Source organism: Cydia pomonella, chromosome 2 (genome assembly GCF_033807575.1).
Source record: "Cydia pomonella isolate Wapato2018A chromosome 2, ilCydPomo1, whole genome shotgun sequence".
In the NCBI taxonomy this organism is placed as follows: Eukaryota; Metazoa; Arthropoda; class Insecta; order Lepidoptera; family Tortricidae; genus Cydia; species Cydia pomonella.
The window spans coordinates 23,183,580-23,206,945 of NC_084704.1; the positions used below are offsets into that span (position 1 = coordinate 23,183,580).

The window sequence follows — 23,366 nt, forward strand, 5'->3', positions numbered from 1 at the left end:
CGTGTATATTTTTTGTTAACAATGCTATGTTGTCTCTCCTCCCTTTTTTGTTGTCGTTCCCATATCCTTTCACTTTTTCAGCAGTCACAGTAGCAACATATCCCGCCAATAAGTTTCATACACGAGTGAAACCGCGGAAACGTTACGTAACGAACCTGTTCACATGTCGGACTGGTTTGGACCAAAACAAGTGTCTGAACTTGAGCTGACCTCGGCTGAGGTCTGCACGGCATATGTATGAACCCTAGCTCGACTGATACGAGCACGTGTGTGAATGCACATTGCACACGGGCGATTTACTTTATAACGAACGAGGATTGGATGTTTCTGTATAAGTATTGTAAATTATTTGCAGTATTTGCCTATATTCGGTGACCCATACTCGTCATATGATAGTTCACGAAGAGTACCTAACCCAATTGATTCTACTGTAATTTTAAAATAAACTGGCACTCACAGTTGAGTTAAGAAAAATTATTTATTATAAAAGGTTGAATAATTGTTATCTGTTTCAGCAAGTATCCAAAATTGTAACTTGATCTATGACAGTATTATTTAAAAAATGCATACCGTTTATCAAAACAAAATAACGTTTAAAAACTAACAAATATTATAAAAACCTTTAAGATAAAATGACCCCATAGACTGACTTTCAATTAAAGCGTTTACAAAACGATAATGGTAAGTTCACGTGACTAGCAATTTGTCCTAGAGGTTTCGTAATAAGCCCTACATAAAGGCTCGGCAGGTAAGTATAAGTACAAGGACCGACGCCCGTCTGTGCATACGCAATTGATTTAGTTATGCAGATCTGATTGCGGTTTTCATTTTCACACTTGTAAATATCCTGCCAACTGATAAATAAGGGAGTTATGAGCAATGCGTGGAATTGTAAATTACTTAAAATCAAGAAAGATGGTTGTTTATACTCTTTGACCCACTAAGACCTTGTACTTGTAAATAATTTTAAAGTATCCTGTAAAGTGAATACATTCCTATATTTGTTTACGTAGAATCGGCTCGAATCGTGTCTATCTCGAATAACAAGAGCGATACTTGCTATCCAATCCAGACTATCACGACGAATTCATGTCTCGAGTTCTCGAAGCGTTGGATTTTTTTCTCCGTCTCGAGGAAAAATTCTCGTCAATTTTCGAGACAAGAAACTATTATGTAGCTAACTACTTAAACCGTACGTTTATTCACTGAGTAAAAAGCGTAGTAACCTATGTAATATAAGTTTGAGAGAAATTGTACATTTTTCAATAAAGGAGGTATGGCCAAAATTGCTAACGAGAGTCAATAGAATTATTATACCATACCTAACTCAAGTTTACGATTTTAATACCTACTTTCTGTGTTACACGCAATGTTTTTATCACATTTACAAAATGGTTAAGTGAAATAAGTGCTAAATACGGTAAAATTACAAATAATTCGAATATTATAGGTAATTTAACTTTTTTTAATAATAAATAAAATATATTAAACATTACTGGTAAATAAAATTAAAACTCGTTCATATCCTGATTTCAAATAAATGTTTAACTTATAACCTTCTTGGTTCTTCTAAAGGGACATAATTAAAAAAAACCGCACAAATGCGATTCGGACTCGCCCACCGAGGGTTCCGTACTTTTTAGTATGTTACTATAGCGGCAACAGAAATACATAATGTATGAAAATTATAACTGACTAGCTATCACGGTTTATGAGATACAGCCTGGTGACAGACGGACAGACGGACGGACGGACGGACAGCGGAGTCTTAGTAATAGGGTCGTTTTACTCTTTGGTACCCAACCCTAAAAAGTATTACCACCCCACCCTCGGGTTTTTTTTTTACTATTTATTTTCTTTTCTACCGTTTATTGCTCATTGACGGTCGTATTTTAACGGAGTGTGAGTCAGGTTTAGCGGAGTGTGATAAAAAGGCTCATACTTGTAACTTACCTACCCATTTGCAAAATATTTTTTATTTATTTATTAAAAAAAACAGCCTTTTACAAGTTTTATGTCTTAAATAAATTTACTAAAAATAAGCTTAAAGCTTCCTACGTTACTAAGAAAACTATTACATAGAAATTTAAATTACGCAATTATAAATTACCATATAAATTTACAAGACAAAAAGAATTGGGCCGTGCCATTATTACGAGTTAATACTTGACAAAAATTAATACGTTAATTTATGACTTCGAAAATTCTATTAACTTTAATACACTATATTTAAGACAGGGTAGGGGTTATTAGCCAACGCCTGTGATCTGATAATGTTGGAAAATTATTTCATAATTACTGTTTCTCCGTATTTATGGTCCGTGTTTAATTTGCGCCAGAAACATTAAGAAATCCTTTAAATATGCAACACGACAAACGGCTAGTATGGTAAGTGCAGCGTCAAGTTTAGACCGTCTAGGAAGTTTAGCAAGGTATTGATGAAACTGCGGGGGCGATAAAACCGAACTGTAACAACTTCATGCACAGTGGAAATATTGAAACCAGTAGGAGGCTTTAAGTTTATAAAATACATATTGTATTCCTATTCCCTTGAACGCACATCAAGCAGTGACAGGCCAAAATAACATAAAGAGAAAAAAGTCGTGTTAGGAATTTTATGTTCGAGAGGGCTTGGAGGCCTGTGCCCAGCAGTGGAAGGTATATAGGCTGAATTATTATTTTTTATTTGATTTATTTCTGACTTTTTCTACTAATTGTTAAGGTGTTTTTTTTTTTTATAAACGGTAAGTAGACGGACGGACGGTAGGTGCCTGCATATTCGATTTTATATATCGTTTTTAGGGTTCCGTACCTCGAAAGGAAAAAAACGGAACCCTTATAGGATCACTTTGTTGTCTGTCCGTCCATCTGTCTGTCTGTCAAGACCCTTTTTCTCGAATTTATATCAAATACTCACTGTCCTACTGTCCCTTGGGGCTGTGAAAAAATCGAACTTCTAAGCCAACGCAATCAAGAGATACAGCCGTATATGCCGCAAATTTTCGACACTCGCAAAGGAATCAAAACCTACAGGGTACTTCCCGTGAATTTAGAATCTTCAAATTTGGTACGAAGCAACATCTAAAGCACAGATAAAGAAAAATTGCGAAAACCGTCAATTTTCACAGGTGTGTACGGAACCCTCGGTGCGCGAGTCCGACTCGCACTTGGCCGTTTTTTTAATACTTTTGCATAATTGTTTAAACGTAATATAGAATGACTTTTGGATTTTACGCCCCTTGTTAATCGGCTAACTGTCGTTAATTAAAGTGATCGAACCACTGCTAACAGTAATAACACTGTGCTGTCAATAGTAGTTACGCAGACTGGACTGCATACCCGTTACGATAGGTCGTACTTAAAAGCAAACTTGCATTCGATTTACATTACGTGTCCAGCATTGTCTGAGTAATGTAAAAACTGCAGTTGTGAAATTCCAATGGGTCGAGCCAGAGCGCTACATCTCTTAGACATTACTCCTGGCTACCGCTTTCCGCTAACGCAACGCACCTCATACATATTTAAAACAATATAAACTATATTCGTGCATCGATCAAAGCTCGATCGTAATCACGCTTAGATTGTATCGATGTTAAATAACTGAGTAACATTAGCGCAAACCCAATAGGTATGAAGAAAATAACAAAAATTTACAACCTTGTAATCTAGTAGCTCTGAACTGAACAGAAAAGTTCTACTGGAATTATTGACTAAAAACTTATAAACCGAACTTCTGATAAACTGATAGTTGCATATACGCAATGATCTGATTGTTATAATAGATTTAAAGTAATTGTTTGCGAATTATTATTTATAATCTTCGAACTTTGTCTTATATTATGCACTCGTAGTATAGGTATTGTATATTGCCTCGTGCTACAACCGCGCTTTTATTTCGGATAAGAGATCTTAAAACAGAACCTATTTAATTCTGATGCCTTTTGGAATATAGGTATACCATCCAAATTTGAATATATTTTACTATAGTGCGATACGGGGACAAAGATAAGATTGTTATCGCGTCTCAGTATGCAAAGTACATGGAAACAACAAGCTGAGAATCACGCGCGCGCGTGCACTGAAACCAAATCAAGTGTGAACTAACGTTGCGACAGAGTGACACAACTCGCTGGACATTGTACTAACATCTTATGCCAACATTATAGTCATTTGCATAGCGCTAATGATATAAAACAAAAAGGATTTGAGGAGATTAGATTTGAGAGGGCCATTAGGAACGCCTAATAAGAGTAATACGTATTCAGTATGCAGTTTTTTTTTGTATGAAATATAAAGAAAACTTGATCACTCCCATATATTCATAAAAATTACTGTTCATATTTTTTTGTATCTCGCATAATTCTCGGCTGCAGCTGAATCATACTTCTCCCTAACCAACAACGTTATATATATGATTACTCTACTATTGATACTAACAACAAATAACAATATTTTTTTTAAAGTAATTAATTAACATAACAGTTTTTTTAATAGGACTATCTGTAGATATTAATTATAATAAGTATATTAACCAAACAATAAGCCTCATATATTATTGCCTCACTATCGACATGTTTCTGTGTAATAAATCACATGCAATTAAATTCGCAAATTAGCTTGACCAATTATTCATCAGAAGCCAAACTAGAGCAGATTTGATAAACGTCATTCTACAACCTTCAAACCAATATAGACCATATACATATGGGGCTGATTTATAGTCATTATTTTTGCAAAAGTCACAATGAGATACCTTTATTAAGTACTTAATTATTTAGTGGTTGTGGACTACAATCAATGTCAAGGTCAATTAACTCTGCCGGCTATAGTGAACTGAGTAGTCTTTTAGAGATGTTTAGAGGTACATTTATCAAACTGATATTAGTTAACGCTAAATAATTATGTAAAATAAACGAATTTGATTTACGTACCATTTCTTATAATTTTTGTTTCTTTTCATTTTCGTATAATGATAGATATCAAATTCCTTGAGCGTAAATATCACTTTGATCTCTTCGTATACGTCCAAAAAATAAATGCATAATATGTACGTATTCATAAATGTACTATGTACATTGTACAAAAAATAATAAATGTACAACAAACTCAGTAAAAAATAACAACGGCGAATTTCAGGGAAAATATTGCACCCATAGCTATTTAACCTTATTTTGACAAATCCCCTTAAAGATATATAGTGTACAGTTTATTTGATTTAAATCTGAACTCGATGACTCGACGATAAAGAAACATGTGATATATTTTTCACCACACCAGCCCGTAAAGATTCTCTTTATTCTTCAAAAACTGATGAGAAAGTTGCATTTTATCCAAAGGAGGGGCCAAGTAATTTGATGCAAATTTAGAGTTCTACTCATGTTAGCTGGCAGCATTGACTTCAGTGATGGTTTTTCAATCATAAATATTTAATAGGGTTTATTTGAATTTAATTTGTAATGATTACAGTTAGTATTTTCCTCACGGTGCTATGGTCCACAATTTTGTGTGCCTTGAAATCCTCGTAACGCTACTCGAACCACTTGCTACGCTCGTGATTCAATTTTGTAATATTGTGCTTACTCGGGTTTCAATGGAATAAATGATATGATATGATATGATATGAATATTAGCACGCGGGGTTAACAAACAACTTTGCCCCTTTGTAAAACAAATAACTAACTATACAAGTTTTGCGTAAAGTTGTAAGCTTTGTACGCAGTTCTCTCGATATAGAAATATTATTTTTTAATACAGTTGCTAAAAAAGTGCTACTTTACATAGCTGTTTAGCGTGCGGAAAGTTGGATTTCGTGAACTAGTGCTTTTTACTTTTCCACTTGTTCCAATTCATGACTACTTATTGATGAGTGTTAATGTTAGTTTCCTTTAAAAGTCGTAATCAACATAAAAACCCACTAGTAATGTAAAAAATAATAAATATAAGCATATTTAATATTTTATTACTTACCTCTTCATCATTATAACACGTTTATTTTTTAATATTGAATATTGAAAAACCGTTCTTAATAAGTTGTCTGAATGGAACGGAATAGCTGCCGAAACGCCTGTCAAAGCAGAGGCGTTTTTTCTTACTGCAAGAATGTTTTGTTTCCAAAGGCAACATTCGATATTGTTTTCAAACAATTTAAATATACGATACACAAATAATCGTAAATAACGATACTTAGGTAATAATAGTATAATATTTTATATTTACAATTGTTTCTGTCTTATAGAACATGCATAAAAAAGTACTTGTTGTTTTTCTTGTTTTTTCGCAACTGTATTAAAAAACGTCGTTCGATACACGTGCAGAAATGTCATTCTTCACTCGTCCCGGGCCGTCCCGGGCATATCTCGGTACTCGTGAGGTAATGACATAGGTACTTTCCGCACTAGCATCGAAATGTACTATTAAATATACATATGACGTATACGTATGTATACTGAGGTAATCTATATAACAGTAAGTCACTTTGTAAAGTTTCTGTTACAGAAACAATTCTACATCATCTTGCGTTAACAAGACAGTCGAATAATTACGACATTTATCTAACAAATGTCTCAGTCGTTACGACAGCCACCAATGAAAGGATCTCTACGTATCACGTGTAAGCGCCCAACTACTTGTCCTGGATTGCGACATAAAATATTACTATTGGCAGCGGAGACATCAGAAGGCCTGAATACATTTAACAAATTTATGTATCCTATATAATAAATAAGTGCATTGTCTGTATTCCCACAACAGATATATCGGAGTGAATAAGATAGTAAATACGACTCTCTAAACATAGTGGTGGACTGAACGTTCAAATATTTTTAGACACTGCACCCACAGTACCTACTGATGATCTTTTCGATGATGGGGACAGTTAACCCCTAATTGAGCTTGAAAAAAATTATGCAACTGAGCATAAAACAATTCCGACTATAATAATATGCGCAGGAAACTGATTTTATGATGCCTTAATACACTTAATAATAGCTAAGTATATGTATAACAAAAACCTATTAGACGGGAAGTATAAGTATAATTTTAGAAACATAATTATCGTTGCTTCAATCAGTAGGAGGCGGCCGTGTCTATAATCAATAATATGTTGAAATTAAGAGAAAAAATATTATTAAGGTAATTTTAGCAGCCGGTAACTCGAAATTAGAAATCAATTATGTTTTTTTTAATAATTAACTATAAGTAAATAAGTAATTGTTATGCAGATTCGTAAGTTCAGTTCAAATACTAAATATACACATACAAACATACAAACTCTTTAGAAAACAATTAAAAATATCATAAATTTTTGTGCAAAGAAACTTTTTTATAAACCGTGATCGATTTCCTCAAGTTGCTGAACTGGGCGTTACCATAATGACGCAGTCTCATGGCTCACCATATCGCGTGATTTGTTCTACAGGTACTCGTGCTAGAGATACTCTCGAATCAATAGGAGCTTTCAAACAGAACATTTTTATGCGTTCGCTTAAAATATGACCCCTATTTTTATCAGTACCTAAGTGCGTTTTTTTTTACATTGTCCGATCCAATGGCGGATGTCGGACAAATCGTTGAGAAAAGCAGCTGCTGGAGAGTGACCTATGGCCTCTAGTCCCTCTTTTATGGTTTAAGTTTTTCTTTTGAACAATGAATAACCTGATTTAAATAATAAACTTGTTTGTATTTTATTTATAAATGCTAACATGTGTGTATTTTATGTATAAAAATAGAACTGTAGCTATTTTATTAAATTAGTAAAGAATATACGCAACATCACAATGAATTCGTTACTTTTTATATTGTCTTACTTAATTTTTACTCACATAAAATATCTACCGTAACTCCACATCAAATATTTGAAGTATGTGACCTACTTAATGTATAATGAGGGTCGGTAGGTAATTAATAAGTAATATATGAAGGAAAAACGAGGCGTGTTCATTAATTATTCGTACATATTCATCAGACATGCATGCAGATTATTCCTTTATCAATCGAACCCAATGAATAAAAAAGTATTAATAATGATAAAAAATACCACTTAGATATTACATTGCACTAGCACCATACCAGTGCAATGTAAATGATAGACGGCTTCCGCTAAATGTGCTGTTATTAACATCATTTATAACATACGAGAATACCTACTTCTGTTGTACTCGTATTTAAGTTTCCTTTTCACACTAAAGAGTAAGGGTGTCACACTATAATAGTTAGTAGTTATAAGAAGATACTATAATAGTTTATCTTAAGATAAAATACTCGTATCATTCACTACACAGTTTGTATGAACTATCACAAACGGCTAAGATGCTATACATATATTGTCATATTACACTATCTTAATCCAGCGATATGGACATTTAATGTTAAGATGCCTAGCGATGCAAAAATGTAATCTTAAGAACATAATACCAAAGATACATTAATTGAGTAAGATGCCTAAAATGTAAGATAATTTCGTGCTTCGTATTTGTCAGGTGAACGAGATGGCGCTGTACAGCTCCATACATTTAGCGGTAACTCTGATTATCAAAAATTGACGTTTGACAATTCAGTGACCGCAAAACATATAGTGCAATACAGCGCCATCTGTTTAGGATGTCAAACTAAGTGGCACGTTTTTTTTCTTAGACCTTACCTCTACAATCGATTTTATCATTGACAACACAAACGCCTAGGATACTATAGGTATATTTTCATATTACACTATCTTAAGCTTTATAATATATTATAGTAACTTAACAGTGTGTGATACCTTACGATACTATAATATTTAATACCCAGACGTCTTCACATAAAATATTATAGGATCTTTTCCGTTTATGACTCCTTTAAAAATGATCAAAAATCATATGTTACGAACATACATTCCGTGATTATGAACATTTATAATATTTTATAATATAGAAAATGAATTAACCTCCTTGTCAATGTCGATCAATGACAAAATTACATATTACCTATATATTATTATGCGACCGACACGCGATTGCAGGTGCCTTACCCGACTAAAAGAACGTAACTTCTTACGAATTTGAATTACACAGACATCTTGTTTAACTAGCAAGGCAGAGTTGTTAAAGACCTTCCGCACTAATGTCAGATATTAGTTGTGTAAATAATTGAGCACCTCAGCAGTGACGGAATGTGTTTACTGACCTGGTCTTTGACTACATTTACTTTGCAAAGGTTATTAACTGCAGATTTTATTCTATTGCCTATCTGCTGTTGCTCAAAGTAAATTATTATAATATTTAAAATAAAATAATGGACTTTCTTAAAGTTCCATGGTAAGCTCAAGAAGGCTTGTGTTGTGGGTACTCAGGCAAGGATAAATATATATAACATAAATACTTAAATACATAGAAAACACTCATGACTCATGAACAAATATCCGTCTTCATTACACAAATAAATGCCCTTACCGGGATTCGAACTCGTACCAGCGGCTTCATATGCAAGGTTTCTAGATCAGTCTACTTTGATTACAAACGTACATTTTATTTTCATAAGATTAAGACACTTGTTGGTAAATGAGATCATAATAGTAACAGAGTGATGAAGAAATTAAAAGCAGTTACATTATTATGCAAGTAATGTCATGTCCCATACAGTGTAAATGCACTATCAAAAAAATATTTATTTAATGTTTAAACGCTTTAAATAGATAAACACCATTGACATTATTGCATAATAGCTGTGTAAAATAGTGGTATGCGGTATACTAAATACGCTAAGTGCAATTGTCACCTACATACTGAAGGCTAAGGCAAGTACACTATTGTCACGCTGCCACGGGCAATGAAGCCCGACTATCTTCTATATTTCTACGAGTATATTGAGTATTAAAAATTAAAAACAATGTGTAGTGGATCGCTCTCCGACCACAGGATAAGACGGTGACAAGACCGCGTAGCCTTATAAGGCGAGATCAGCAGTGAACTTCCGTAAGCTGATCGTGATTATGATACTGGATAAGTACCAAAATAAATAACAAAAAATAGTTTATAGGTTGCCTTCGTTTATTCAATCAACACGGCGTCGACAGCGACACGAGACACAACAAGAAAATTTCAAAAACACTTATGAGATTCTGTACGTACTTACAATTTGAATTCTTGTCAAAAATTCATCTAAATTTTTACAATGTTTATCTCTAAGGCATCATAAATGAAAATACAAGCGAAACATTTAAAACGCGACAAATATGTATGTTTATTCTGACCTACTTAGTTAAGTGAATATTTAAATAAAACTAAACAGTCATATATATTTGCTACTCAGTATCAAACTAAATGCCACACGGTTTTAGTCACCGTGATATAAATTCTCACAAATAAGTACAGAATTATAATCTCTTACATCAGGCGCTAAATGTTTTATTTGCATATAAATGAAGGTTAACGATATTGCAGGAACTGTTATTTGAAACACTTCCATTCTGCCTTGGAGACAAAGAAGCTTTCGTGGTAGGTTGCGCCCAGTTCCGTCGCCATGCAACCATGCACTAACGTAGCATTAGGCCACTCCTACATGTTTAGAATCATTTGACTGTTACACGTTACACGGTTATGAAGTAGTTACGATCTCGTTATAGACTATTATAAAATTGCTCTAAAGTAGTACAGTAAGTGATAGAAGGTCGAACATACACCAATGCAACTATTGTTATGTTATAATTGTGCTCAATGACAAAACATTTTATTGAAATTAATGATCTTATAAATAGCGAAATCACATTAGAATATTACATAGTTTCACAAATTAATAGAAACATCGGTTTTATGTAGGTACTCTTACAATTTACCAAGACGAGAGGAGAATAAAATGGATATACGTAATTCAATATATATCAACTTAACATCGAAACGGATTATAATTGTGCACTTGAGCACCCACTTAGGTATAATATAAATAAATCTTAACTGAGTTACCTGAGACATATTGTGGTTTGTTGTTGTTTTGTAAATGGAAAAGCCATTTCGTCATGAAGTGTTCCGCATTCTGCCAGCTCCGGGCAATACTTGTAGGTAGCGGATTTCGTGTAGGTACCCGGATTCGAATTTATGTTTAATATTATTTTAACAAAACTCCCATAATTGGTTTTAATCAGTGAAGGCTGTATGATTTAATTATACACATTTGAAATTGGCAATTTAAAAGCTTCTGTACTAATTTATTCGCTGAACCATTAAATCTAAAACTTTGAAATCAAAACATAATTAAAACATGAATACTTTAATATTATTATGTATAATATTAAATTCTAGACAGAAAGGTATAAAGAAATTGCAACTGAAACAAGAAAGAATTAGTAGATAAAGCCGAAAAGATCCTTGTATTTACGATAGTAAAGCTAACCTAACTGAAATAATTGCATAATAACATATTGGATTGGCAGCATGCACAACAAGGCACGGTAATTATAAATTTTGTTTGAAATTCTATCACGTGATTCAAAATTCCACATCGAGGTTTAAAACGAGGTTGAATTGTACAGACCTCATTACATTTCACATAAATAGGTCTGAATGCTTAGCTTATAACTGTGCATATGCTCGCCATTTATTATTTTAGTAATAATTTAAGTTTTAGTCTTATTTTTAATTACCTACCTACCTTAATCCCAAAACCAATTAACTTATGTATACAAAAAAAATGTTGTACAAATTTAGCTAAAATATTATATTTGGCATGTCTAAGGCCTTTCTCACACCAAAAAATGCCTAGTTGTAAACTGCGACGCCACCAAACGCTTTGGCACGTTTACCCCAGGTGGAAAAGAATTAATGAACTTATCCTACTTCATATATACAAGGCTATAGGTACTGTAAATAAGCTGAGGTGACCTCACATATCACATTATTTTGATATGTCGACGACATAAGGAACAGAGCGTCACAACCTCCACATGCCACCGATAAGCCCGTAAGGCACACACGAGACTATAAATTGTCTCGTAACAGCAGTCGGAAGGCGGAAGCGGACCGGTCCGGCACGCGTCGCCGGCGCAAGTGATGTGTGAGTGTGTGAGTGTGCGCAGCCTCGCCTCGACTGGCGGCTGAGTCTAGGGCTATACTAGACTCTTCGATAAATTTATTTTAATATACTGGGGACCAGCCAAATGAAAATTATTGCTAGAAAACGGAAATCGAAAGTGAAAAAATGTTTCGTTGCATTTGTCACCATATATTTTTTTCTTTTCGATCGGCTTTTGTCGATGTACGATTGTCATCCTGGCCAGGCTCGCTCATGTTTGTAGGATTCCAGTTCCTCGAAAAAAACTAATAATTTTTTGCTTGTCTGCAACGAATTCTGAGTTGGATGAGTATATTGAGACTGAAGAAAAATGCTGAAAATATATTATTCATAATATCAATCACTTTATATATAAATTAAAGAAGCATCAAAAAGTCCACCAGTTGATATAAGTATCGAGATTTGTTTGGTAACCCTGCGCATATGCGTAAGCGTGGTCCTAGACAGCGCCCATTCATGGTGGAGGTTCAGACGCAACGCCTTTTTATGTCACCCGCCCGCCAGGTTTTTTGTTATGTAATACAATATATTCAAGCTGTAAACGAAAATTATGTATTTTAGGAATTTTTGATTTTTACATAATTTTCTTTTTTCAGTTGTTCTTGTCGGGGGTCGTAAATAGCCAAAATGACAATAAGGAATGACAGATGAGAGGGAGATTGCCATAAATAAACAGTGGTATAATCCCCCACATGGGTAAAGCTATTTAAAAGTACGAATGTTCGCCTTCTAGATTTTATTGGTAGATTAGAGTTATCTAATCGATAGTAAATCGAAGAGGTCACGTACCTCCTACGTGGAACTGACTTTAGCACCGTACACTTGGCTGTACAATTTATAGGCTCTGAAATGAGTAACTACTAATAAACTAACATTATACAATTTATTTTAACACCTTAATGAAATAAACGAAGTTTAATGGAAGTTGGCCCGAAAAGCTTTATACAAGGCTGTAAGCAACGACAGAAAGGTATAACTGCATTTTATTATTTATTCATTTTACGAAACTCTGTTACAAAGTCATAAAATGTTACAAAGATACTGCACTGCACTGTACGAAAATTTAAATTAATGATGCATATCATAAATTAATGATGCTTTATATCAATAGAATTATTGATATAAAGCGTGCACATTAATTTGCTTTTAGAAATTTTGAATTATTCTCAAGTGACTCCACTAAAACAGGCCACTTTGTGAATTTCTATACTAAGCGTCCCTTTTCCACTACTATTGAGCGTAGTGTAGAGGAGCCAGCCACCATAGTATTGATTCTACAACTAAGTTATTAGTTGGGTCATAAGTTCTGTCACAAAGGTTTTGACTGATGAAATGTAACGCAGTGACTTGCGTGAGCGAATAACTAGCGAATGCGACGCGGCGCGGCGCCGCGACCCAACGGCATTCGCGTTCACAACGAGATCGCCCACGTAGGACTCTTCCATAGGTATCAAAGGATTGAATTCACCCGCGCCACGCCGCGCCGCGCCGCTTAGCGTTCGCGAGTTATTTACTCACGTAAGCCGCTACGCTATACAAAGCTTTTAATAAAAAAGTTTGCCATGAATTGAAAGCTTGTTTTATACTGATCAAAACGTAATATATATAATTAGTTAAAAATTTTGATCGGGTCTTAATTTACTACTTGTTTACTTTGGGATTGACGTTAGACGTAAATACGCGGTTGAATTGTGAAAAATTATACTTTACCAAAGGGAGTAAAACTCAGTGTCACATTAATAAAATAGGTACAATCGTTTATTTGCATGAACCTACTTTATTAAAACGTTATTTTATCACATGCAATTAGTTATCCGACAAGTCTGTACTTCAGCTAATACCCTTCAGATTTAGGGTATTTTTCAGGGATACGCAAATTTTTGACTGCCATCCTAAGAGTACGTTTGGTGAAACACGTACAGTTGCAGTTTGGCAATATCAATGCACATGAATTATATATTTTAAGGAAGATAAAGGATTCAGCTTTAATTTTATGTAAGATTAGACCAAGAAAAATAAATAACTAGGGATCAAAATCACCTCGAAGTGGTCGCGTATTTATTGCATGTTTTTTTATAACATTTTTCTGAATATTACATAGAATTGTGCAAAACTGAGACAGCAAATTAAGTTTAATTATAATGTAGATAATTCAGCATTAAATAAGCTTTCAACCCATATCTATGAATTATAAGCGATCTTAACCTGTAACTTTTTTATCAGTCAAACCTTTTTGACCCAAGTATTTCGTGCGCTTCATCGTAATCTCGATATTATGTGATTTTACATAGAAAATGTGATATCAGACACAAGGCCAGCAATTATGTAAATGCACAATGACAAGGTCTGAATCGACATTAAAGCGATATAACAAGTGCACATTTAGATTCGCCTTGACTCGTATACTGCTTGTTAAAAAGAGGAAGTGAGGATATGTCACAATGCTTCTATTCACAATTATGTCGGCATAGCCGTGAGGTCGCCATTGATGTCGCCGGCAAAGAGTTCTGTGAACCTGTTTACTAATCTTCGAGGAGTTCTTAAACGGTTGCTAGTCCGACAACTTGAGCAACAAAATAATCCTTGGCTAACAAAAATCACAACACATGTATAACTAAAACTACTTGGTTTACAAGGCTGACTGCTACATCTGATACACCACGTCACACAAACTTCTTTTTTCTACGTTCTTATGTAGAACATAAATGTGAGTTATTTTTATACAAATAAAACACTGAATAATTCTAATAATATGTATCCCATCAAAAACATTTTCATGTAAAATGTTGCCAAGACGAAACCATAAGGCTTGCACTGTAATAAAAGTTATCAGATCTCTTGTAGAGCCAAGTTTCTTACTCTACAAACCCTAACTTCACAAACTCTAACCTTAGTCAAAATATATGGCTTGGCCGTTTCGCTAGTCATATGAGCGTAAGCTGAAAAATTTATTCACTATTAATTTTATTTATTATACAATAGTTCTTGTAATAACGAAACGGCCAAGCCACATATTTTGACTAAGGTGTAGAGTAATAATTAATCTTAATTGTTTTAAAAAGATATGCATTATTATTTAAGCAAATGAAGTTTATCTGTGTGTGACACAAATAAATACATTTACAATGACGTATTGTGTAGGTATTATATATGTATACTAAGATTTTTGATGACCGCTTTTCGCCGTGTAATGCGAAATATTTGAACACGCAGTCCGGCTTACGCAACTGTCTACAGCCGCACCATTAAAGTCCTATTATTTCGCTCAAAATAATATAGATTGTAAGGACGTAGGTAACTTTCGAGAGCGCATATAACTTTTTGCTTCTAAGACAATTAAGTTAGGTACGAAATTGCCACGTGTCAATATTTCAGTGTTTAGCTCTTGCTAGTCGGTTACTATTAGGAAAACGAGCTATTGTTTTAACTAGACGTTGTAAATTTGAAATATTTAAGTACTCTTAACCTGGCATACTTCAAGTACAGGGCTTTAATGGTTAAACCCAAGTCGATTAAAAATAGGTATAATACCTCTTTTTGGGCCATAAATAGTCGCAAATATAATACAAAGAAACAATCAAATTCGGAATTCCATACGTAAGAATTAATTAGCTTAACCGAGAAGTAAATGCGACCATTCTATCATAGTTTCTGCCGAGGATGCATGGAGACAGAAGAAACAGCCTCTCACGTGGTGCTGGAATGCAGCGGAGTGACTCCATACAGGGCTAAACATCTCGGATCTCCGAGAGACCTCCCCGAGGTCCTACTCAACATTAAAGGTTTGATAGGATTCCTCGAGGAGCTGGGCTGGCAGGACTAGCCCACCCCCAACATACCACGCAAAATAGGCGCAAGTCGTCGAGTTGCGGAAAATCGCCCGAATACAATACAATACAATCATAGTTTCTGTAGGTAACACTATATTTACAATAGTTGCCTACGATACAAGTGCGGAAAGTAGGAATTACCTATTCGCACGTGTATCGTACAATGTTTTGCAGTACATATGGCCCTTTAAACTTTCGACGTAGGCACAGACAGTGCTCATTCCCGCACTAGTGCGAGGAAAGTAGCATTATATGTATTGTAAACTGGTGTTAATTTAAAATATTCCCTTCGGTCGTGTTTTTATTTATCGCTACTCGTTGTGAATTTCCTATTTTTCGCACTTATATCGTAATGTACTATTACGTTACTTTGTCTTTATAGCCACCATGCAACATTTTTGTAAATAATGTAGCTAGGTGCTTAATACTTGCATAAAATTAATGAAATAATCACTTACTTATTGCCTGTAAGTTTAAGACGCATAAAGTTACGAGTAAGTTATCCGTTACTAGAACTACTAGCGTAATTTCAAACACGCGCAATATTTTTGAATATATCCATCCAACAAACTATAAATTATAAATACCATTGAATACGGTATTTACCCTGTATATTCGTTTTTGTGAGTTCCCGATATTTCGGTCGCACATGAGATCTTCACGGAGTAACTGACGTGCCGCGACTTCAATTGTGATCTACCCACACACCATAGCGATCTACCATCTTTCGGGTTTGCTAGTGATGCCCGGTGTCACCATCCGCATTCTCACTTGGAACTCGATCACGCTTACAACACACAACACCTACAGTATCACTTCGCACATTTTTTTACCGAAATACAATATTTTCTGTTCGTGAAATCGAGGATCGCGGACTCAACACACCGAACCAAACTAGACAATAAGCATTACAGTCTAGGCTAGATTTAAGGACAAAGTTCTACAACATATCATAAACTCTTCAGAAAAAATAGATTTAAAATCTCGACAACAAATTATAATATAATATAACTGAAAAACTGTTATGTGAAAATGTTTTAATACAATTAATCGTTAAAAAAATCGCATTGTTTTTGACACTTATTGTTAAAACATAAACATACTGCTCACTCATTAAAAGCCCGGAACTAAGTAAAAAAGTCTGGAAAAAATTAGTAAAGATTATCATTAAAAAATGGGTTATCCACCGTGCAGCGTGCGATTCCGAAGGTCGCTTTTTTTGTATCGCGGTCACGAGCCCGTCGGCTGATCATCTCAGTAATGTGCGAAACAACACAAAACTGTTTGCAATTAACGTGAGAAATGCCTTCGTGATTGTTTGATAACATTACGCCCTTGGCCGTAATGAATCAAAGATTTTGTTAAATACTCACTCATACTACTAATACCTGCCTATCTTATGTCAATTCAATACAATACACCCATCATTTGATTTTTCTCCTATATAAATGTCTCCAAAATTTATAAAAAATGAGGTTCTCACTCACACACATCTTGATTGATTTTTAACCGCTTCAATTTCATTGAAGGAGGAGATCTGTATTCGGTTGTGGCTTCCTTTATGTGCGTTCACCAATTACTCCAACATCCGTAGTCCGATTTCAGTAATTTCTTTTTTTGTTTGAACGGAGTTTTACCTCCAAGGTGGTCCCATAATAATTTGGTTCCGATCTGATGATAGAATCCATGAGGAATTGAGGGAACTCCTTATTTTTAAAGGCACATGTATGGTGATTTGACTGTATTCTTAAGCAACTCAAGCATCCTCACGAAAACTACGAATTTGATGTATGCAACTGTAGCCTAACCACTAATAGGATACCAGTACGAGCGAGATGCATAGAAAGTAAGTTACACTAGCGAATATATCTGTGTCAAACTCGTGGTAAGGCTATTTACTCGTGGTAAGGATATGTGGAACTTCACTATTATAATTGGGTGTACTATAATTTTTGATGTAGGTAGTGATGGAAATATATAATATGTGGTGGTGAAGGTTGACGGGGGTTTGAGGTTGGGGCTTGACGAGTCAGGGTTTGAGAGTTTAGGGGGTTGAGGGGGCGGTGAGTTGATAGGTCGGGGACTGAGGGGTTGGGAAATGTGTGATCGAGTGTTAGGAGTTGAGCGGTTGGGAGTTGGAAGTGGAGAGATTGGGGGTTAGGATTAGGAGTTAAAGGGTCTGGGGTTGAGGAGTCGGAGAATGATGGTTGAAGGTTTGGTTCAGGGTCCAAGGTTGGTCAGGGGTTGATGTGCTGTGAGGTTAAGGGATTGGGTCAGTGGCGGGGCAGAGGATAGATTTAGAGTAGTGCCAGGAATGATTACCCAGACGGACTAGAGGAAATTCCTGATATTTTATTAAAGTTATAGTACATTATTGCAGAGGACGGAAAAAGGCAATTCGTGGGGGAGTGTCGATTTCGTCGGACAATGCGAAGTGGAGTCCGACAAAGAAAACGAATCTGCCGAGGCGTATATAGTGCTTTTCTTCAAACATGCGAGGAAATAAGGTAAAATATTTAAGCAACAACCAGCACTCAAATCGAACCTTCACATCAAAAACTACAAAAACAATTTCCCACTTTAATTATTTTTAATAAGTTAAAGGCACAACTTATTCTGCCCTCAGTACCATCATTCAATATTCGTTCATTCAATATAATTGTGGAATATACGCTGTATATGCACGCATGAGATCCTTAAAAAAATATAAAACTTATATAGTCTTTGATTTTATTTAGCAATATTCGCACGATCTTACACAACGGTCTTATACGACTCTATCCTATAGCTTGAAATGACGCTGACCAGGTCGTGTAGCCAAGCCCGCAGCTATATTAATTGGCTGTTGCGTTTTTCTTAGTGGATACGCGTTTTAAAAAAGTAAAAAACAATACAGTAAGAACTTCCCGTCCGCTAAAACACGACAATAATGGTTTAAATTGTTTTTAAATTGAGTTTGACCATAATGAAGAAATTCCCGTACTATTTTTGCTACAATAAGGTAAACGTATCCGAGCACTTTGGAGAAAACGAATTTAGTGTTAAACATGATTGTATTTTACATTCATGTGTCACGCGTCACTCATAAGCTCTTAATAATGCCTTAAAACTAAAAATGGTAAAATAAAAAGTGAACCGACTTCAAAAACGATATAATAAAATAATAGCCTTTTTGGGTGTTATAACAGGACCCTATTACTAAGACTCCGCTGTCCGACCGTCTGTTTATCTGTCACCAGGCTGTATATCATAAACCGTGATAGTTAAATAGTTGAAAATTTCACATATGATGTATTTCTATTGCCGCTATAACAACAAATACTAAAAATTAGAATAAAATACTCCCATACAACAGACATATTTTTTTGCTATTTTTATAGATAATTGTACGGAACCCTTCGTACGCGAGTCCGACTCGCACTTGGCCGGTTTTTTTAAGTTACCAACTGATATGTTTGAAGTCGGAGCCAAGCCAGATAGTAATATCACATGTCAAAAATAATCAGCTTTATGTCTATAAATCACATTACAACTGTAGGGTTAGGTATTATAAACGTGGAATTAATTCTGTCTGTCTCTTTGTTATCTTTTCACGGCTAAACATCTGAACCAATTTTGGTGAAAATTAGCATGGAGGTAAAATATTTAAATGTAGGTAAATGACGGTTCTTGAATTGTTTTATATTTTGAAATGAAGTTCTCTGGATAAGGGACTGGAAATAAGTCAGTCTCAATTCCACACTTGCGTGTTATGGCTAGTTAGAAAATTAGTAAAAATAGCTCTTTAATATAAGTCGGCCAAGAGCATATCGGGCTATGCTCAGTGTAGGGTATCGTAGTTCTTTACCATTCTGTCAGAATCAGAAAAGGCCAAACGGGGGCTATTATTAAGTACTATGTACATTACAAGCATAAGGTACTACAGGAGTACCTTCGCAGCGCTTTGTATTTGTACGTCTTTTTACTAAGAAGAGAAGATTTTTTGCAATAACTCAAAAACGGCTGGACCGATCATGTTCACTATAGTTTTAATTTTATTTATTAAGCTATTGTTCCACGATTTTTTTCATTATTTTTTGGACCCTTGGTTCAAAAGTTAGAGGGGGGGGGGACACATATATTTTTTATTTCGGAACGATTATTTCCGAAAATATTCCCTTTATGTTAACTTGACCTTGAATTAACCAAGTTATATCAAAATACACTCCCAGAGAAACTTAATTCCTTTCGTGGACCTAAATAGGTAAGTATAATGGCGCGTTAATTTTTCCATTATTAGGTACTATGAAAAAAAAACAAAAGCATAAACTGTTATTATGGACATAAAGCCTAATCACAAACAATGAAATGCAATCACAATCTCACTAAAAATTGTAATTCACACGTCTCGTTACACGGTCGAGGTACTAATTGAGTCAAGTTTAATTAATTGTGAGATGAACGTAGCTTGCTCAACGAGGAAGCATGTGTTAGTGATATAACATCCAGTGACGCTGTAACTAACTCTAAGGCATTGGTTATTGGAAATCGCGAACTGTTATTTCAAACCATTAAATTCTCTTACTAATGCTATTAATCATGTTACAAATTATCCGCAAATAGGTCGTTTATCGGTTTCAATTCATAACATCATCGCGTTAAATATCAATGCCATACTTTTTCCAGTAAATTAGACCAGTCAACTATTATTGGTATAATGCATTATTTATTATGTAGGTACTCTTAAGTGTATTCACTCCGATAAGCACATAGAGACAGACCAACATAAGTTGGCAGTGATTTTGATAGGCCAGACATTGCTAAGTATTCTATGATTGCGTGTATTTTAAACGTCAAACTCCTATGAAATGATGACGTTTACTTAATACTTGCACCATCTGGGCTATCAAAATCGCTGCCATCTTAGCTTGGTCTGACTTTACCTATGTACTTATTTTGGATCTACTTATATACATGATCTTGATCTATACTCCGATAAATTTTTAGACGATGATAACACGGTAATTGTTATTACACGCCTGATATGAAAATATACGTAAAATGATAAATACGAGTAAAACTCGAAACATTAAATATTTTGTCATATCAAAGAAGTGATTAACTATCATAGGTATAAAAGATGACAGGGTAAACAGTAGACGTTACTGTAGGTTCTTGCTTAATCCTTGAATGTAGCCGCGTCCTAATCTACAAAAGTGAATCAATAAAATTGCAGACAGATTGCAGCTTACAACCAAGTTGAAGATGAAAGTTAATGTCTGTTTACCTGATAAAGTGAAATACTTGCAAATACCGGTTAACTGCGATATAACTTTATCTGATGATTTTAAATACACACGTAAACTTTCCGAATGAAAATATGTAGTTTTTTTTGGAAGCAGTTGATCAGTAAGTGGCATAGAATTTGTCCCAGTTATTCTAAGGGTCCGAAGACGAATTGAATTGCTCACACACACACATCGAATTGTTACCTATAGATAAAAATAGTGTTATACACATTTCATGTTGTAATAACCTATAAAGTTATCTATTTATTTTGTTATTTTGGCATATAATTATAATAAGTTCTATTTTAAAAATAGATCTATAAAAATGTATGTTCAGCGAATGAATGAGTCTTTCTGATTTCGCTAGTCACGTCCGGATTAAGATTAACTAAACAATTGACTTGGGTCATGTAATTGCTTCAACAGTGTACGTTTATGGGGAATTTAATGCAGCGATAAGGTGGCATTTTACACGACAAGCGAATTAAGAAATTTGTTCCATATAACCAGTTTAGGTCCTATTTTGTAAGCGATGCATTGTAGCTAGATCGTCCGATATGCGCTACTTAATTATGTGCTTATACGGAATTTTCTTTGCAAAAACAGTACCTACAAAGGAGCATTGTAAGTTATGTATCCTGGTATCTATTAGCTTATTCCATATGATTATGAAATTCTTATTGTGTTGTTTTATTAGTGGTGAGGATGTTATCTAGTAAGATTAGTTGATAATGCGTAGACGGCCCGAAGGTGATATCGTAACTTGCCCTGTAAACTGGTAGCTACTATGGGTGAATAATAAAGATCGCTTACTATCCTTATCGCGATCTGGTTAATGCTTTATTTTGACGCGTTGACAATCAATTAGTTTTGTTGCTCAGTACAAGACAAAATATTAATCTTAACTTTGCGTAACATAAGCTCGCGTATTTCGCAAGGTACCTACTTTCGAGATTTCCATACGTTTATTAAAATGATATCGCAGTATCATCGGGCAACCCAGATCCTTGAGAATTTAAAATTCATCACTGCTATTCCCACACTCTTTCAAGATAATTTGAGGGATTTCACACGTACGCTATTACAATGTAACTACGCATTAACCAAAATTATAAACTATTATATTTATTGGATCAATTTACTGGAGTCTCGTAATATTAAACGGAATATAGCATCTGCAACCGCATGAATTTATAACGCGAACGTATTGCACAAATTCTGTCGAAAACGTTGTTTATGAGGCTCGCGATGTAATTATTCCAAATGCTATTTTTATTTATTTTTCGGTCATTCCACACAATTATCAAAATGCGAGTACTCAACCTTTTCAAAATTTTATGATTCAAATTAGTCAATTTAAACAAGTAAACTTACGATTCTGATGTAATTGGTCATGTTGTCGATGGGGACACTGTCACAAAGATCAGCGCGTGAGCAGGCGTGGGGAGGCGGTGGCGGCAACGCGGGCGCACTGAGCTGGACCGTCGGCGACTGACGTACGCGGCGGCCTGCAACGGTCGGTGGTGGTAGAAGGTACCAATGCCGCACAAACATACAACAATTTTCTTAATAGATCACGTATCTATGCGCACAGAAGCGAATCACGTGGTGTCGTAACTTTTCAGTGCACGCACGCGACCTTGGCAGTGCTGGGTCGGAATTTTAATTAACGTTACAAAAGTTTATTTTAAGTACGTACTGTTTTGCGTACGGTTGGCGGAGGGCGCTGGTCGGCAGTAAGCGCTTCAGCGGCGACAACTGGTTATATAGGTTAAGCGCGGCCTCGTCGTACGGGAAGTGCAGCGCGGCCCACTAGGACTGCGTGCCCGCCCTGCCAGCCGGCGTCCGCCCGCCCAAGATTCTAAGCACCCTTACAAACCGTCCTATGAACTTTGTTAAAAATACTAAATTTCTGATTGGATGGAATATTTCAAAAGCTGGTTAATCGTGTTTATTCTGACATGGCGAATATATAAGGATTACATTTTACATTAACTAATACCATTTGTGTGCGCATTTAGATCCATTGTGTAACTGGTGACCTCATTCTAGCTATTATTTAATATGTCATGTGAAAGAAATAAAATATGTAGCGTAGATTTAAACAATTTCTACGTCTCTAGTCGTTTAATATTTGACCCAAATAGACATGGAGATTTTCAATCATTCTCCAGCAGCCTCCTACCATAATAACATCCTCCAAAAATCCTATAGCACATCCATTCTACTG

The 23,366-nt window shown here is 35.0% G+C and overlaps 1 protein-coding gene across 2 annotated transcripts in view; it reads right to left on the reverse strand.

Annotated features, from left to right (window-relative positions):
- Nucleotides 1-23,114, reverse strand: part of LOC133534683 (uncharacterized) — a 48,297-nt gene extending 25,183 nt beyond the window's left edge. The window contains exons 1-2 of one of the 2 annotated variants that reach the window (XM_061873912.1): nt 22,836-23,114; nt 22,511-22,644 (exon numbers count right to left, since the gene is read on the reverse strand). In XM_061873912.1, coding sequence (XP_061729896.1) covers nt 22,511-22,531 — 21 coding nt within the window. In that variant the 5' untranslated portion in view covers nt 22,532-22,644; nt 22,836-23,114. The other variant, XM_061873911.1, reaches the window with a different exon arrangement.
- Nucleotides 23,115-23,366: the final 252 nt, after the last annotated feature.